At 42.9% G+C, this 19,694-nt stretch overlaps 3 protein-coding genes across 3 annotated transcripts; all 3 read right to left on the bottom strand.

Moving 5' to 3' along the window:
• Positions 1-908: 908 nt before the first annotated feature.
• On the bottom strand, positions 909-5,007 carry BCR41DRAFT_392340 (hypothetical protein; the record flags this gene model as incomplete). Its single annotated transcript, XM_022028444.1, has 3 exons — positions 909-3,109; positions 3,204-4,341; positions 4,453-5,007. 3 exons carry the CDS (start codon positions 5,005-5,007, stop codon positions 909-911), a joined length of 3,894 nt encoding a protein of 1,297 aa, XP_021885583.1.
• A 3,697-nt stretch (positions 5,008-8,704) lies between these two features.
• BCR41DRAFT_392339 (hypothetical protein) lies at positions 8,705-12,757 on the bottom strand (the record flags this gene model as incomplete). Its single annotated transcript, XM_022028443.1, has 1 exon — positions 8,705-12,757. The coding sequence occupies one exon, from the start codon at positions 12,755-12,757 to the stop codon at positions 8,705-8,707; it is 4,053 nt and encodes a 1,350-aa protein (XP_021885582.1).
• Positions 12,758-13,973: 1,216 nt separating this feature from the next.
• Positions 13,974-17,648, bottom strand: BCR41DRAFT_367429 (hypothetical protein; the record flags this gene model as incomplete). Its single annotated transcript, XM_022026303.1, has 4 exons — positions 13,974-16,007; positions 16,113-16,875; positions 16,979-17,374; positions 17,518-17,648. 4 exons carry the CDS (start codon positions 17,646-17,648, stop codon positions 13,974-13,976), a joined length of 3,324 nt encoding a protein of 1,107 aa, XP_021885581.1.
• Between the last annotated feature and the right edge of the window lie 2,046 nt (positions 17,649-19,694).

Raw genomic sequence — 19,694 nt, 5'->3', positions numbered from 1 at the left:
GACTGAAAGGATACAATAACGGAAAGCTTTATCACCCCCCCTGTATTTAGATTGTTGTATGGAGCGCCACATTGAAACGTCTCTCTTTTTTTTTTTTTTTAAGTCTATGCTTCCGATTCTCAACCGACAACAGGCATAGCCATATTCTAACAAAACTGGGAAGGAGGAATAAAATAGACCAGGGGCGTCTGGAACATTTTGGGTTTGAAGCTTTGCATGATCTTTTGCACATGGATCAGTGGGAAAATTCATTTGTTGCACAACGGCGCCACTTTTGCAGTGTTGAACCTCATTATTTTTTATCACCGGATGAAAAACATTTTCTGGCTTTCAATTTCCCGCTCTGTCCCCTTCTGCTCAGCGACTCGTTAATTACATGAAAGTTGGCAGACCAATGGGTTCAAAGTAGGCAAAATATGTAAATACAGTATCAACCATAGACAAGAAAAAACTATAAAGTTGGTCTTAAGATCTACTAGAAACATTGAGGAGAATATCTACCTCAAGGATAAGGAGAATGAGACCACACCCCAGAGTTAAAAGGTAGTGCCCATGTAATATTGATCTTTGATGTGATACGATTGAAATGGGGCCAGACAGCAAAATGCCGTTTAATTTTTTAAGAATGACCCGATCTCTTGCGGTGTTGCTTTCAAAAAATCTATCGTGAGCTGCTACAGCTGTCCTAAATTATTATTTTTATCTAAGATCTAACCCCGGTGGATTTGCTCTAATAAACACAGCCAGAAGGCACCTCACCTGCTACGCTCCTATGTAATGGATATGTGGATATCAATTGCAAGCAACTGTGGAACTCTGTTTATTTTCGGTTGTCTGTAAAGGAAGAGAACAGTTATTTGTTATTGTGTATTATACATCTAGGAAACAGAGCATGAAAACTGATTGTACTACAATGAGCTGACAGGACTTGTGTTCGTTGCTACAATGCCACGGAAGGGAGATCGCCTTGGTAATATGGGAGGGGAATCTATTGATACCAGGGATGCAGGGGACACAGGAGATACAGGAGATAATGCTGCAGAAGATCCATCTCGACTTAGTTCATTTCTATTCATGGCTAGAGTTGTAATTGAATCCATCAAAGTAGTGGTAGCACTATCCGTCATAGCCGTAGCAACCGAGGCTTCAATTGCCATTAAGTCTTCAGGCCCATCGCCGGCATTATCACCTTTTGCGAATTCCAGTATTGCCATGTGATCATCTCTCCTCGTTATGGTCGTGGTTTCAGTTGGTCCATCTTCAAAAATATGGAAAGACTCGTCTTCTAATAAAGACGCATCTAATTTTGGCATTGAAATATATGATACTCGTGAGGCTTGTGAAGCTTGTGATACCATAGTTGCTCTGTGCAGCGATGGTTGCGCGGAGCCTTCGGGACCTGTTATTATGGATGGCTGGCGACGAAGGCTGCGTTTCGGGGGTGGAAGGGATCGCGATAATGGAGATGGTACATCCGACTTCCCAACGTCGTTCAATTGGCCCAGTGGGCGTACAGCTGCCAGGATAAGGTCACAGTTGCCACTAATTGGCTCCGCTACGGCCGTGGAGGTTGGCGGTAGCTCTGAATTCGTTGCAGCCAGGATGGTGAGCGAATTCAGCGATATGACATCACTCACAATAGTATCATCGGCTGCGATAGTAGTGGAGGCTATAATACTTGCGGTTGTATCTTGGGATCCAGACGGTAATAGCTCTGACTCAATCAGCTTGGATTCTTGGTCGTTGCATTTCTGTTGCTCCTGCTCCTGAAGCTTTCCTAATCGCTCTATTTCCTGCTTCCGCCTACTCTCCTCCATTTCCAGATCAATGGCTAACGCAAGTTCATCAGGAGCTATGATATGTCGTAATATAGCTCCATTCGCATCTCCAGTGACTTGGGCAGGCTGAGAATGATGTTGTTGTCGAATAAGTGCAGGGGCAATACATCGCTGTGGTTGTGAATAGAATCTTTGGTCTTGAACATGTGTCCCCCAATCGTTCTTGATTGTATGTATAGGTGCGGTCGATGCCCTCGACGGCCTGAATTGCAGACCATGCTGCTGCTGCCTTTGTCCCTGGTAAGGTATTGGCAGCTTTTGGCCCGACTGTTGAATGAATGATGATTCAAATGCAGCAGAGGGGTCAGCGCTAGCACTCCCATTTTGTCGATGCATTAAAATGACACGCTTCTGTGAATAATCAATGCTTGCTAATTGATAAGCCTCATCTAGAATGGAGACTGAGGGTGAGCGTGCCCTTGAGGCCAGGGCCCTTGGAGATGATGCTAAGGACGACGGCGCAGCAGAGTGAGGACCCGCGCCAGTCGGCCTTGTATCCACGGAATAATGACCCATCGATGTAGGTTCATTGGGCAGACAGGTCATGGACTTGGAGAATACCTTATTGTGTTTCTTGCCATTATCGCTTTTCCTGCTAGGAGAAGATTTTTTGGAAGGTGGTGAAATGAGGACTAGATTTTTGAGCATCGGGTTGTCTGCATCCAGAGCCTGGCTTACGGCCCTCTTACTGCCATTACTGGCTTTCTCTGCTTTCCTTGATTCACTTCCACTTCCACCGTATACTGACCACAGCTTCTTTGCCTTCTTTGGGTTCGCTGATGCTAGTACTGATGCTGCCGTGGGCGAATTGCCTTCCTCATCAACTGATGGAAGGTAACATAGGTCGTCGTAATCATTATCCGTACAATAGCTCCTACTAGTGCTTATTTCCCTACCATCAATATGGTTAGTCAGAGAGCAGTTACTGCTTTGGGCATGATTGTCGTTACTTCCGTTGCTGCTCTTCTTCTGATCATGGTGTATGGTTGGTTTAGCATATCCAATCTCGGAAACCGTTTCGCTGATCCTGGCGTCGTTAGTTGCGTCCATATCACCTGTGATCGAATCAATCGTGGAAATAGATACTGAAGATGCCTCACTTTGGGTACGTTTATGAGATGGAGTAGTGTCCGCCTCAATGGCCATGGAAAACGGTATTCGGGATGGTGTAGCGATAGTATTGTCACGGCTACTTGGGGTAGATTTCATGTATGACAGCCTTGGTGATCCGAGTGGTGAGCCAGGGTTGCTGCTTGATGGCGGAATGCCGCCTGAAAACAAAAACAGAAAAGGGCCCGTAGGTGTTAGCAATCTACCTGTACGGCTAGCTGTTGGTTGGCTGCAAAAGGAGCGGCGGGAACTTACCAATCTCTAATAGTATCGACTGCCCTTGCCCGTTTATTCGATAAGGGCAGATTAGTGGACTTTGAGGAGTGCCAATGCTGCTGTTGCTGTATTGGCACGAGGATTGCTCTTCTGAGAATGAAGGCGACGTCGGATGGCGTCCACCTTGACCTTGGTTTCCGCGGTCCATCTGGGCCCTCACCTCCCCCCCTCCCTGATGGTATGAATCAGTAATTGGGTGATAAGGTGCTAAGCCTTTTTTAGAAGTGATAATAGTTACCATCTTGCTACTACTACTAATAGTACCGCTGTTTCCAGTGAGGATGCCAATCTCCGAGAAACTCGAATGTGCAGGAGGGGAATCAGTGTAACTGGAAGCTTTACTTTGAGTATAGCTTCCCGAATGGCTGGTTGGGACGTCACTGCTGTGGATGCGATCCTCGTTATGGGTTGCAATTGGACTTCTTTGTGGGGACAATGGTAAGCCTATACTTTGTTTGGCGTCATATACCAGTAGCGGATGATCAACACTGAGGGACGTGCTGCTTGAACTGAGATTGTTGACGCCACAATTGGTATCAATATTCAGTCGATTCGTCAGTGATGGTGTTGAAAATGGACCCCAGCCATCGAGGTTGTCGTCAAAGCTAAGTTGCATTTCTTGAAACGACCTCTGCAATAGGTGTTGGCTAGCAGGATAGGATGGGCTCGATGGATGCTCCTGGACTGGCATAATTAATGTAGAAGGGTCGTTTATATCCGACAGGGTTGGATCTTCGAGCTGTAGACGCTCTAGGACTTCGTCAATAATGTTTCGCTCTTGCTCTTGCTCTTCTGGTGGGTGCTGCAATAATGAGCACATGCTATCACTCCTCTTCCCTGGCCCTGGTAGCCCCCAGGTTGATTCCATGCCCAATGGGTTTAGGAAATCACCGTTTAGATGTGCCAAGGCATGATTGATATGTCCCTGGATCGCATCCAGCCAAAGATCCAGAGCCTGAGCTGTTTCAGCATGGAACAAATGATGTTGATTTTCGTTCGGCATGGGTTCTACAGATGAAAGTCGGAAAACGAATTTGGACTTCCTAGATACCTCGTGCCCGTATGAAAGGATTGAATAGTCGGCTAAGTGCAACACACCTAGGGGCTTTGTGTCCGTCTAAAGTTTGTGTCAATTATGTATATAAGTTTGAAGATTCTTGTTTTTTTATCACGGTTGGTACACCAAAAGACTAATGGAAAGCAAGGACGAAAAGTAGATGAACATTACATTTGACCGATAGTAATAAAAGCACCCATCGCGTAGAACACACCATCGTCGCTTCCAAACAAGTTGCAATGAAGATGAACGCTTTTGCAGCCATTCCTCCAGTATGATCCGCTCATCAAATCGATTGCTTTGGCATTGAAAAATGGCTTTAAAGGAGGCAACACCTGATTTGTCTGTTTGGGCCCGTTGTGTATGTGTATGCGCATGGTGATATCGACTGCTCATGGGATTAAGGTGATGGTTTTCGCTGTCAATGTGTGAAGAAGGAAGAGGTGTGTGATCATGTTTACTTGGTTTGTTTTTGCTGGACTGTTTCGAGCCTTTTTGGCTAGGAATGCTACTGTTGTGGTCAAGTGGGGAGGAAGTTTCATTATTGTGTTGATGATGGCCTTTGAAAAATGAAAAACCTTTCATCCCCGAGTGGGATTTATTATGATGGTCCATGTTTGCCCCTGATGATATTGATGTAGTTGACTTGTAGTTAAGGTTGGTGGTCTGTAGTTGATATTGCGACATGGAAAGGATGCTTGAGCTCTGCTGTACAGGTGGGATCATGAGCAAGTGTTAGAAAGACTAGAGTGAGAAGGAATATCGAGGTGAAAAAAAAAAAAAAGACCTGGGTTAGGATCCCGATCATGAAATAGATGAACAAGAAGAGGGGAGAGGGTGTCAAGTGGATGGACACCACTCTGGTGCCATGTAAACTCCTTGCTTGGATAGTGGATGAGGATAGGTGGGTTAAGGATGTTGATGGTTGGTGTAACTGTCAAAATGAGATTCATCAAAAAGAGAGGCAAATTGCTCTTCATCTGCGCACACCCTCATTCCACAATAATTTGTAAAAACGTAGCAATTGTAACACGAGGGCAAGTTTGGACCCTGAATGGGGCATAGAAGAGTATGAAATGACTAGAAAGAGAAAGTGCTTGCCCTTTTTTTTTTTTTTTTTTTTTGAAAGGCATAGGTCGCATATTAAGAAGTATAATAGAAATATATTAATGTCAAAAGTAAGGAGAAGGATCTACAAGCGATGTCCATTCCTCGTTTATCAAAAAAAAAAAAAAAAAAAAAAAAAAAAAAACGTAATACAACAGGATGGTTATTTCCATAAGAGAGCGGAATGCATTCACATCGTTAAAGAGAGGAATGAGAGAATGCATCGCTTTTGCATGTTTAGAATGAGGGCCATGGTGGAGGCACCAACACGCAACGTGGACCTTGTAGGGTACCATCAGAGAGGATGAAATGTATGTAATATAGAGTAAGAAGGAAAGCAGGGCTCCTCAGTTGGCATGGCATAGGACATGCAATTCCATAATTTAATTGACACACAGACAATTAACGCTGCAATCCTTGGCATGGTTTGGTTCGATAAATCACACCATCCGGCTGTACCAACTTGGAAACACAAAAAAATCAGGCACAACAAGTAGGACATCGACTAAGCTGTTTATATACAAGCAAAGTAAAAACACTAAACACACCCTCTTATCGCCTCTCTTGCCTGGACGATATGAACACAAAAAAAGAGCTATGTATAGATGCTAGTGTATGATTCTCGCGCAGAGGTATGTATGGCAATATGAAGGAGTAGTGCGACCGATTTGATCTATGGCATCTTTTTTTGGTAGCAAGAAACCTTCAAGGATGTATTTCTTACGGATTGGTATACAGTTTGGCCACAAGGGATATCTTTCTTTGCAATTGAAACAGCAGTGGGCGTGAAAGCGCAAGGAAGGGTGCAGATGTCGATAATCAAAGCGCGAGGGGCAAAAGGGTCAGAATAATGAGCACGAGAGTAGATGCAAAGTATTAAGTGAAAGACAATGGGTGTGTAAAGGTGTGATTAAGTAATTCAAGACAAGTCAATGAGATTGCTAAAAAGCAACAGAGTAGGAGTTATATGAGTCTATGACTGTCGTTGTTGATGTTGCTGATTTGAAAGGAAGAGGATTGAGAAGAGAAGTAGAAGGAGCGATCGAGTGAAAGAAGAAGAGGGTGGGGGAAGAGAGTGAAGATCGTTTTTTAGAGAGAAGAGGGGTAACGCTCTTATGGAACCGCATAAACATCAATAGCGGTATATAAATCATGGTCAATGAATTCTTGTCAACTTGGCTAAGTTGAACATTTTAATGTGCCGCCTGTAAACAAATGGATACATACACATATGCCGCATGATTTTTATATCATGGTTCACCAAAACAATAATGTCTTGCACCATTTCTTCCCTGTCTGTCCCTTACATGAGATGTACAGGAGTGTATACGATGGTCCCTTTTCTTGTGTTCCCAGCTTCTTTATTAACGCTCTCCACTCTGCTGCTAGTCTAATAAACAACCTGTATCACTGTGTCCCTCCTCAGTCTTCGCCGATACGGCTTGGGTATCCGGTTCTATCTGGGTTCAAATACCCCAACTTACTCTTCTCTGGATGGCCTAGGAAGGGTAGCCTAGAAATGTGCCTTATCTTGACTTTTTTCCCCTCTATATCCTCTAGCATCTTTGTTTAAACACCTGTTCTTAGCTTTTTTACTCAGTGTTCATGTAAACAACTCCCTCGTGGCATGCAATGCGTATTGAATATGCCCATGTGCGCAGCTTTGTGGGCAGATTCGTCATAACCGACTTAATAATTGCGCCAGACAAAGGCGAGGTTTATGACAAAGCATTGCAGCTTACAACTCATTGCTTGATTGTGGTGGTGTCAAAAAAAATGAGCCCTTGTCCTGAACAGTCAATCACCTCATTATTTTTTCTTTTACATCTTTTCTCTTTTTTACGTCGATCGATGCATGCATTTTGTTCCTTTTTTTTTTTTTTTTTTTTTTTTTTTTTATCATACCCTCTTTCTCTGTGGTACAATCGGCTACAAAGCCAGTCCATCAATATGTGTGTTATGATATCCTTACCAATAGTTTTGGTCTCTTGCCACGTTTTAATTTGGCCCGATTCAAGCTGCTCTTTTGCTCAATGTAGACAGGCCAATATTTCCTTTAAATGATAGGAAGCAGCAAAGGAGAAATGCATTTGAGGGGAAAAAAGAATATTGAAGCGCTTGTTGCAAGATCCGCAATATGTCAATTGATATATAAAAATATTTGTATTTACTTATTGTCATAATAAAATAAAACGCACGCCTCGCATGGAAAGAGTTTTTATACACAGAAGGATACATGTTCGAACATCGTATTAAAAAAAGTTATATCTATAATATTCCTAGTTATTTACTCATTGACATGCAGACATACTTGTAAATATACATGTAGACTTCTCGTCTATTCACACTCAATAACGCCATAGCTCACCTCTCTTCAGACGTTCTTTTCTTTTTTTAGAAAATACCAGATTAATCAAGAGGATATTGAGCAAACACGTTATTTCATACATATATACGGGCGATATGCCTCACCTGGAAAGATAATGGAGAACAAAGATGTAGATAGATGGATAGATAGAGGATAACTTTAGATACATATATTGAAGAGAGGACTCTATCTATTACTGTGTGCGCAATGATGAGATGGATTGAGTTATCTGTTCAAATACGATATACGTAGATTCTCTGTTTCAGTGTATAGATTTGCTGTGTACAACGGTGACGACCTGATCAAGCCAAACAGAGAGAGAAAGAGGTAATTATTCAACAACAACGCAATAAGATTACAATAGACAGTAACAGAATCAAAGTGAATATTCAAAGTTCAAGCAGCGATGTTGGTTGCTCTTTCAAGCCAATATCTGAAATTCTGAAAACAAGATGGTGATGGCTCTTCGAACCATGCCACATGCCACGTGTGGGCCAACGTTCCTCAAATTCCCTCAATTTGCTTCCTTAAGACAAATGCTTCCCACATGTTGAGCTTCCTCTTTTTTTGAGTTGTCTCTCAAAGACCCCATACTCAAAAAACATCAGCTTTTTTAATTGCAGATCACCCTAAATATAATTTTATACATATATATATAATATATATTATATATATACAAATATATTATATAAATATATATATATATGTATATATACATGTTTATTCCAAGATACATGGATTCATCTTCCGCTCAGGAACTTTCGAGTCTGCTCTTTTAAATGATTGTTTGCCGTTTTGTCTAAAAAAACAAAGGTACAGATTTATTGGAATGTTTGTGTGCAGCAAATATTTTATTCTATTTCTTCCTAAAGAAGGTGTATGTCAATATGCATGCGCTTGTGTGGATATTGATTGCATTTGAAGTAAAGGACATTGCATTTGGATATTTCACAACGCCCATTGATGATGATCCGAGTCCTCCTCAGTATTATTGTGATAGGAAGCGTGTAGGTGAAGCGACTGCAAGAACTCATCCATTACCCGAAGCTCCTCCTCCTCTGTCGCAGTGAATTTAGAATTAGACTCCATGTTAGTCACAGTATTGCCGACAGGTACAACTGATTTAGTTATTGTGGTTGTGATATGATTGTTTACATATCGTGATGCTACACTGCTTAGAGAGCCATCGCTTAATGTTGGGCTATGGGCATCATTTTGGATAGTTGGCAACACTACCATTGATTGAGGATTTGTTGCAATGCCTTGGGTGTGAGCTACCAGGGGTTCCGATAGCAATGAAAATGATGGGGATACTGCTTGTGATTTCATGATCAAGGTGGGTTGGAGTGGACTCCAAGCTCCGCATGTAAAACCATCAAGATCTTCTGGGTCTAAATTGATATATTGGGCCATTATATCCTCGTTCGCCCATGCCGGGTTGGTATAGAATGCATCACTGTGGTGACTACTACCAATACCGCCGTTGCCATTATTGCTGTTACTGTTATCGCCGTTGCTATTAGCGTCATTGCTGCCGCTACTGTTGTTAATCCCATAAATATTCAGGGTAGGGGTCATGCCAAGAGCTTGTAGATTGGGGAAAGAGTATCCTTGAGACGCGCGCATAGTTGTGCTTTGGGTGGCGTTCGCGTTGATTGCAGGCAGTGTAGTCAATGGGAAGGGGTACACTGGCTGGCGATTGGGATAAGTCGGCTGAAGGATGGGGTAGTTTGTGAGGAGGGTTGATTCAGAATACAAGGGCATCGCCATTTGCGGCATAGTCACCGGCGTTGTGGCAATAGCTGATGGCGCGTTATGAGACCTAGTTAGCTCGAGTAGCGCATCTCGGAGGCCTCCTGCTTGGTCTACTTGGTTTAGTCCTGGGCCCTGCTCATGCTCATGCATGTGACCATGATTTTGAGCTAGGCTAGGGACATACATCTGCCCTCCGAGCGATGAAATCATCAATGAGGATCGCTGCACCAATCCAGTGTAGCCTGAGGATGAAGAATGTACACCGGGAGAGGAGGAAAGGGAGCGGTTAGTGAGGTCATGACCGTAGAAAGACGCCCCATTATCTTGTGGGCTCGGTAGATCATACATAGAGGTTTCTGCTGTGGATATGGTTCTCTCCGGATCCAGAGTTCCTCCAGAGCTGCTTTTCTGATTCCTATGTTGTTTCCTCTCGGTCCCGCTTATGGAAACTTCACTATTACTGAGCCCTGTTAAAGCGCTGGCACCTCGATTAGTTTTGCTATTCTTTTTCCTCCGCTTGTGAACATCAGGATCATCTTGATCCTGGGATCTCTTCTTGATCCTAGTCTCAGATATTTTCTCTGCCTTAATCCTTGTGGTCTGCATGTACTCCGGGACGACGAATAGAGACAGCTCTCGTCTATCCTGTGCTCTTTTAGACAATCTACGAAGATTCCTTGTTAAATGTGCTAGCGAGTCTGGCCTCCACGGCTGTGTAAAAGCCCTATTATGCAGTTCAGGCGCAAGGCTCTTATCTATAGTGCTGGATCGGATCTCGTAATAGAACTCTTTGTGGTTCTTCTTCAGGATTTCTTGGTCTTTCTTTGGCTTGCCACTAACGATAATCCGACCCTCTGTATCAAGCCATGGAGATGGACCTAAGATCCATCCATAGGCCTTTGCCTGTGTATCACGACGTAATCGTTGTTGCTCCGGCGGGTCACGACTCTCACAGGTGATGCCGTGGAATTTCAGGCCATTATTCAACGAAGTGGTAAACCGCTGTTCCAATGATAGAAGCCTTTTGCGCCTTATCAAGGCCCGCTTTCCTTTCTTTTCCTCTCCTTGTTCACGCTTCTTCTTCTCATCTTCACTTTCGTTAGGCATTGCTTGTAGGCGCCATGGAGATGGTTGCATCGAGGATGATGTAGCCCAAGTTCCTGATGGAGCAGGGCAAAGTGGGTGGTCCACCCCTTCAGCCTCTGGTCTTTGCCGCTTGGTTTGAGAGGCCTCCTCAATGCCAACCGCAGCATCAAATGCTACCTGATGACTACGCTTGACAACGTTGTAGGATGGTGGTATAGTCCCTAGCTCATCTTCATCACGAATTAAGAACAACGGCCACAGCTCTCTATAAGCCCTTCGAATGGTTATCGCCTGAAGGTCACAATCAAACCATGGATGCCAGACAAAATAGCTAAATAGCTTTCTGAGTTGGTTTTGAGTCAATTCGATATTGTGAGGCAGTATGTGAGCAAAGGCAGCCATCAAAGACCTGGCTGGGTAGTAGGGGTACAGAGGTGACGATGAACTAGCTGGAGAGGCGCATGGGATCTTGGAATGGTCATGGCCTAATACAACCTCCCAGCCAAGATGAAGTTTCGTGCTTGGAGAGCAGTATTCATACTCCATCATGTGGTCATGCGGATCTTCGTCGTCATCAGATTCTTCCCCGATCTCGTTCTCTACAGTCTCAGATGCCTTTTCTTTCCCCTTTCCTTTTCCCCTCTTTTGTGGCTGACTCCCAACTCTTGGGACTATATTTTGGCTACTATGAGTAATAGACCCTATATTTTCTTGTTTAATATGGGCACTGTAATCCAGTTCACTGTCCTGGTCCGATTTCTTGGCTCGTGCAAGCATACCATGACCCTCTTCCTTAATCCCAATGTAATCCAAATTACCATCGTATTTCTTGTCCCTGCGATTGTTGTTCAAAGCGTTGTCAATGTCGTCGGGACTAAAATATGTATTTTCAGTTGCTCCAAAGACCCCTTCGCGTTGGCTTGGATCAATTCTAAGACGGAACAATTCTACTGCGCGAATTGTCTCTCGTTTCCGCCATGGGCCCCTTTTACCCTTGGTTGCCAGACCATTCTGAAGCTTTTCCTGTCGGGCTCGGCGTTGGCCATGCCTTACTGTCGCGGGACAATCATACAGCAGCTCCTTATGGAACTTGAAGCCGCATTCTACACAGGTCGTCAGGATAGCTGACCCATGTGGACGCTTATTGGTACTGTGTCCATTAATATCAATATCTACAGCATCGGCGTTATTGTATTTGTTGTTCAGAATGTCTTTCTCCTTTTTCATATCCTCTCGTACCATCATCAAGGCATAGAATAGTTCTTCTCGGTATTGCCAGAAATGGGGCAAATGGTCCTGGATTAGACGATTGACCAATTGCTGAACATTCGTCACTTGGCTTTGGGCGTTTATAGGTACGAAGGAGTTGTTCAACTCCCTGAGGCTAGTGTAGAGCTGATTAATGGTCTTCCGGACCAAGACGTGGTGGGGGGTATAGTCCTCTTCTATGAGTTGAGGGCCATAGATGGATTCAGCGGTGCGCGGTACGTAGGGTAGTACCCCTAGGTCATCTGGATCCACAAAAGATATGTTGCGATAATCCGCGATGTCATCGTTGTCTGTAGGCTCTTGATCCGATTCACCCGAGTCCTCTCCATCTCCATTATGGTTAGGGATTGTTTCGGTTTGGTTATCATTAATGTTATTGCTGCTATTGTTGTTATTGTTATTGGCGCCAGGCTCAGGGTCCTGACCGGTCTGGCCCGTAGGCCCTGGGCACTGCCGTTTCCCTCTAGTCAGGGAAGCTTGGGCATTACGGCCTCGGCGACGAGGGGTCGAGTGAGTATTTTGACGCTGATGGCTGGAAGTAGATGGCCTATCCGCTTGAGGATGATAATCATGGTCTTGTTCGTCGTCGTCATCGATACCATCAGATTCTCCCTCAAAATCATCTCCAGGATCTTGAGTCGTATGAGTTTTTCTGTTTCGATGAGACTGATCACTGTGGCTGCGACCGCTACTACTACTACTACTACTACTACTACTAGATTCAGCGCTTTCTGTGGGGACGGGACTTGAAGGCTGACTATCACTGACTATAGATCTACTTTCGGCCCGTGAAGGCACTACAGGGGCTTTAGACTTGTAATGTACGTTGGGTGAGACACGTAAAACATGCTCATGAGACTTCGATGCTTCCTGGCGCGTTATGTTGTCCATTTTTTTTTTTATTTTGTTCTCTAGCAGAGATGCGAAGAGAAATGAATGTACGTAATAAGGAAAAGAGAATAAGAAGCTGCGATGAAGAAGAAAGGAGTGAAGAGTGGTTTGGCTTTTTGCATGCACTTACTGAAGTTTATATGGAGATAGTTCTTGATACAAAGAAGAGTGATGGTCCTTCTGGCGAGAAAGAGAAGACAAAGAAAGATGGAGGTGTAATTTGACCCTTTCTACTCTTTAAAAGACCCTTATTTCTTATTCTCGACGCGTCGCGTTCTCTTCCTTAGAGGGGGGGCTATGTGGACAGAGCATATTGATGCCAGAAGTTGATTAAATAATATTGCATAGGCACGGACTTCATTGTAACTCTTGCCTGCTGTCCATATAGTTCCTTTATCGCTTTTTTGGAAGATCTGTGGCTGCTCTTTTCTTTTTTCTTTTTTCTTTGGTTTTTTCAATACTCCGCTTGCATTTCTATTGCGCTGTGTCATGATGTTATTGATATAGCTCTATCTTAGTTGGTTGCAGCACCAAGATTAGGGTTTATATTCGATTCCATTCAGCGTGGTTATCGTATATTATTCATTCTCTTCTTTACTTTTTCTGTAATGCGCACCACCATTGTACATTAAGCAAGGTGGGGCAGTTTAGGGTACATAAAGGAGCATTATTCATATGTTGCCTGACACTATAAGGTGTGGATATTTCCTATATTTTACAAGGGGTGTCACATGGAGCGGTGGATCCCATTCCTCATTTTCTTCTGCAGCTCTAAGAAACAAATCCCTAGGGCCACGCGACCCTTACTTTTTTTTTTTTTTTTTTTTTTTTTTCAAGGGAGACCAAAAAGCCACACTTTGCACCACATGCAACTATCTAATGCTCCTTAGACTCTCTGAACGCTCTCGAAAGGATATTTCAAGAAGAACAACGGAAATGCAACACTTTGTCAGATAGCGAGTTATTTTATTTTTCGAACAAAGAGCGTTGTAAAAAACTAGTTATTCCAACTCTGAATGCTGAAATTCAAGAACAACAACTACGTCGAAATGATCCCACTATTGGTTTTATAGATCTTTTAATCATAAATGATTCTTTAGTCAGGTTTAAGAAAAAAAAAAATAGCGAAAAAGAGAACTATGTATATATATATAATATAATATAATATAATATAATATATGATACATCTAAGCATATTAAATGATGATGAAAAAGTTCACGCAACGCAAGGCGCTATATTTCTTCGAGGGAGTCGAAACATTTTGCTCCCAAGAAAGAAATGATCCAGACTAGGCATTATCGACAGTTGGTGCTCCACTAAGAATTGGAGTGCCATTAATATTCCAGTCGTTTCTACTTGATAATAGTTAGCACATGTCGACAGAAACGCCGTTGCCTTGGCAAGTTGTTGCTGTTGCTGCCAGCGGAATGAATTCGTTTCATCCGGGTTTCCACTGGTAGAGGCATCAATATCGCCTAAAGATGCGTTAGCAGAATTCGTGGCAGTGAAAGCGGTAGAGGTTGGAGTTAGGTATGTCTCGGAAGGGACTGTTACTTCGAAAAAATCAGAAGTAGGAGTCGACGAGAGTTTTGTTGACAATCCAGACTCGGGTGCGGATGCGGATGTAGCAGGGTCAGATGTGTATGTAGAAGATGCAGAAGAAGAAGAGGGGTCAACTCTTCGTGACTGAAGAAACAAGCTTTTGATGAACATCTCCATGACAGCTTCTTCCTCACTATCCATCTCCATCACTCCTGGACCACTCAGTTCAGAGAATTCAAGCCGTAAAACCGCAAGGTTGTATCGACATGCCCAATTCGGGATGGAGGCAATGACGTCGCGCAAGGGCAATGGGATCTTGCAGTCCGATACCTGCAGGTTAGGGCATGTTTCCAATACTTGAAGGTAAAGTTGACGAAGTCGAACCCATTGATGATATTGACCATGGCCATAGGAGTCATTGTGGAGTGGATGATGGTAAAAGCCACTCTCGGAGGAAAAGGAGGAGTCATGCTGCGGCTGCTGTTGTTGCTGAGATGAATAAAATCCATCATCTGGGCTCATGGATTCATCCAGAACAAGGAAGGACTGAAGATGCTCTCCATGGAAGTGAAGCAAGGCCTCCATAATGTCCTGATTCTGGATCACTAACTGCGTTGCAGCCACAAAGTGAAGCAACTGAGGAATTGCACGCAGGAGTAGTGATACATGTGATGCCCATCGGCAGTTTGTCTGAAGCGAGGGTTCATTTAGGACAAGGCGACAGATGTGGGGACAATACTTTGATATCATGTTACCCAGTTCTGAGATTGCGAATGGTTGTAATGATTGTGCGGGTTTCTGATGGTCAGCATGTTCCATCATCCTTGATTCCTTTGATTCTTGTGGAGCTTCCTCTAATGCTAAATTCTCAAGGTTGGGAAGGTATTCAAGCAGCTCTGGGATGATGATCTTGCCGCGGAAGATTAAAGATCGGATAGATTGGAACTGAATTTTATGTGTTGATGATGAACGGACATCGGTAATATCTTCGTCGAGTTCGTCGTCATCTACAAGTCGTTGATATTCAAATTGACGCTGGAAACTGCTGAAGCTTTCTCCCGCACTACCACTGTTGCTGCTGCTGCTGCCGGCGGATAATCTTGCATTGTTACCAGGCCAGCCACTGGCACTTGCTGTCGAATATGTAGCATCATGTTGAACATTCACATCAGCTAATAACATGTCGAAATAATTTTCGCCATCTACTACTGTGCTCTTTTGCGTCGAATCATGAACTATCTCTGCCTCATCCATCATGGTGTCGTATGGGGAAGTGTCCATTTCATGTAAAGAAGAAGAGATTTGCCTATCATGCTGCTGCGGTTGAGCTTGCCCTCTGTAATGCGTTTGTGCATGGTAGCTGTCTGGTAAAGCTATATGTCCACCGCTTCCCCTGCCCACATGATCCTCGTCACTAAACGTTTCTGCTGCTGTTTCTGGTAATATTGCGATAATGTCTAGATCCAACTCTTGTAGTAAGGGCATCAGTTGCATCATCTCAACCCATTCTTCCATTATAAATTCATACTGCATCAGTGAAAGATGGGTCAAGAGCACCGGTCGAGCTGCTTGGCGGATAATACCCTCCATAAGGATATTTCGGATCGCTGAAGTTCCATCATGCGAGTTTGGATAATGCTGCTGTTGTTTCTGGTGGTCAGACCCCACTGTCGTATCTCTGTGATCCTCAGCGGACCAGAAATGCTGCTTGTAAAGTAAAAAAATGGACAATGCCGGCCGATTAGAAAATATTCCCGAAGATTACGATATTAAATTCAAGAATGAAAGGGGGAAGCATAGCTACGAACGTACAGAAAAGCTTGTTTCGACATTTGGCTCCAGGACTTGAGATCTAGAAGCATAAAGGTCGCCGTCGGAGTAGATACGATTAAGCCTTCGAGCCTTGTATGGAGAGTAATGTAAATCCTTTTGGAGAGAGGGACATGAACGGGCATTGCTTTCTGGGTGAGGAAATGTAGGAAGAATGTTGGCATGGTAACGGTTGGAGCGATGGGCTCTGTGAGAAGATCTATGTGTGCTTTGTCGTTGTTGAAACTGACGAGATGCTCCTCGGGAATGTCGTACATCTGAGCTTGAGTCTGATCCGGTCTCACTACCACTATGATGGATCAATGGTTCAGGCTGGTCATGTATTGTTGTAATATTGCCGCTATTACCGGCGCTGCCGTAGCGGTTTACAGGGTAAGAGTTAGGATGGTGTTGTGTATCGGAACTGCATCGACGGTTGAGAGTCCGACCAATTCTTAGTCGCTTCAGTCGTTTATGGATGTTCCTAGCGATAATATTCTCGACTTGCTCCAGGTTATCCATACTTGGCAATAAAGTGCAAGTAAATTCCAATAACTCTGAGACGTTGGGATGGTTAAATATATAGGCTGAGTCAGCGTTGACTAGATAGATACAACGGATGAGGTGACCGTTGCTGATTATGCCAGCAGAGATGTGTCCTGGTACCACAGAAATACTGCTGATAGGGGATGAGGTACTATGAGTAGTTTTGGGTGGTGGAAAAGAAGAAGAAGGAATAGACGGAGCTGAAGAGTGGATCAAAGAACTGAATGAGGAAATAAAAGGATAGGAAGTAAAAAATTACAGTGTCAGAATTGCTTGATTGTTAATGATACGTTTGATAGCGTCCAGGAATACATGGTACGGACCTGTTTTCAGAATAAACAAACGTTGACTCTTCCTGAGAGGAAAGAGCTGTATCCAAGCGGCGTGAACAGTAAGGAGATCCACGGGCGTCCTTCGGAAATGAGAGGGCAGATCCAAGGGAGGCTGGAGTAGTTAACTTGAACGCAGATAAAAGGAGAGACTCAACTTTATCAAACTGGTTGATGCGGATCGTGTGCCAAAGCAACGGAAGAAGTTGCTGAGACCAAAATCGACAGACTTGTGCACAGATAACGAGTGTTTGTCCGGGTGTATGAAGTTTTAAGCGCAGCCTTTCGGGGTAGAGATCGGCAGGATCAGACAAGTATTCGTGTTTATACTTCTGTTGTTGATGCAAGGACTGATGATGGGCAGCGAGTTCAATTCCGCCAAATTCAAGTCTAATAAAGATGAGATGACATAGGGATCACGTATTAGGATGGGCCAGGACTTTAAACTCCTGAGACTGGGCCCGTGCTCGGATATATCGCGATGCAGCATTTTAAAGGTAATAGGAATATAGGAAAACTTCAGACTCGCATACTGGTTAAGATCTTGGTCCTGTTTGCTTCGAGTAGTGTCAATCAAGAGATAGTATGTAATATGATGAAACAGCTCTGGGATGAACAACGGAGAAGACAGTTGTTGTTGGGAAGGATGCGGCGTTGTCGACATGGTCGATAATGAAAAATCAAGGTGGTGATAATGCCGTAAAGTGTATGAATGCTGTTACTTGATGAGTACGTCGTTTAATTTTAAAAAAGTAAAAAAATAAAAATGTAACGCTTAGGCCGTTCTTACGTTTTATTTTATTTTATTTTTTTCTCTCGTGAGAGCTACACACTATTCAGTGTGATGAAACTAAAATGCAGAAAGAAATTAAATAGGAAGAAAGGTTATGACTCTGAATTGGAGATGGTACTTTTGGTATGTACACTGTCTAGCTGTGCATCTTTTTATTCTTTTTATTATTATTTCTGAGGCTACATGTCATTCGCCACATGTTACGAACAGACCATCCACAAGTCTATCCACACCACACACATGTTAAGAGATCAACAAAAAAAGAAAGGAAGGGGGAAACAACATTGCAATTATGACAGTATTCAAAGGCGGATGTGGTCAGGTGACGACTAACAATATTTTTCTTACCAAAGAAAGAGACAGCAACGGTAGCAATGAAAGTAATTCGGCAGAGAGTGAGTGTAAAGGATGAACAGAGAGGGCATAATCTAAAGGGCTAGAAAGGTAACAAGGAAGGCGAAAAGAGAATCAAAGGTTTTGAAGCATTTGCCATGGCTTTTTATACTCTCTTTTTGTCCTTTTTTATTTTTTTTATTTTTTTTGGTTATAAATTTTTTATGGCCAAGTCAAGCATGCTCCCATTTGTCCAGACAGTCCAACACACAAAGTTTTTGCTTGTCTTGTCCAGCTTTCTTGGGCAAGAAGACCTGCTTTTCCAGTAACCACATTTCGCTTTCTCACTCATTACTACTTTCGTTCATCTTTTAAATACTCCTTTCTAGACAACTAAAAAAAAAAAGAAAAAGAAAGACTTCTAATGTTCATCGTTTTTTTACTTTTTGATCATCGTCCTTGTGCCACCAAAAAAATACTGTTGATCATTTTAGAAAAAAAATCGGTCTAATTTTTTTAACTCCTTCGTCGCTGTTGTCTCAATGTAAAGCTTGTAACATTCCCTTTTATACGCTAAGATGACGAAATGATCAACATTGATAAAGACCAAAAAAGGATGTTAATATTCCTAAACCAATCCCATGACCAGCTTTGGTGTCTATTCATGTCTTCAGTTTGTCCTCTTTTTTAAAAACCTCCTAGTTCACTTGATAGTCGTTGAATTAAAAATTTTAAATTGGAAATAAGTATATATGCATATTAGGATATTCCATTATAGATTACCGATCTTCGGTTTCCAGAAGAATGGACGCGCTATTTTCTTTGGTCGAGGCAAATTGCTTGCATGGAGGCTAGAGCGGAGCAGACAGACAAACACATACACGAGGCACCAAAGAAAGAAAGCGCCTAGAGGCATAGAGGAGAGGCATTGAGGCATAGAGGCACACATTTGTAGGAGAACCTCTATTGGTGCCTCATTACATACCTTGTGAGTGTTTTGTATCACTGGAGTAGAAGTAAGGATAGCAGCAAGTAGAACTTGCAGAGCCACAGAATAGACGATACGCCTTGGGCTCTGATATTCCATGTGCCTTTCACAAGAAAAAAAAAAAAAAAAGAGAACCAATTGCACTGTTTTGTACATCGTATCGTTGATCTGTCCATTGTTTGAATCTTGAGGCTTCGTTGATGGACCCTGCGGCCTGCATTCAAGTGAATCTAGGTCTTTGGATCTTGTTCGCCCTCCCCCCCCTTTTTTTTTTTTTTTTTTTTTTTTCAACCATCATTGTCAAAAAAAAAAAAAAAAAAAAAAGACGCCTGTTACTTTGATAATTGCATATACGACTAACCCTCTTTAATTTGAATGGACAAATCATATTCCAGACGGTTAATCCTGCTCCCATATTTTACCTGGAAAGAGCATTCAAGAAAAGCCTAATGTGGCACTTACAAATAAATCAAGTGATGCTAAAATATAGACCATTCCTCAACCATTACAAATAAACGTCTTTATAAATTTGTAAATTAAAAAAAAAAAAATAAAAAATAAAAAAAATAAAGATCATTTGATGCATTTAATGAATC

This window comes from Lobosporangium transversale (genome assembly GCF_002105155.1).
Source record: "Lobosporangium transversale strain NRRL 3116 chromosome Unknown BCR41scaffold_3, whole genome shotgun sequence".
NCBI classification, from domain to species: Eukaryota; Fungi; Mortierellomycota; class Mortierellomycetes; order Mortierellales; family Mortierellaceae; genus Lobosporangium; species Lobosporangium transversale.
This window is presented reverse-complemented; position numbering and strand designations above follow the sequence as displayed.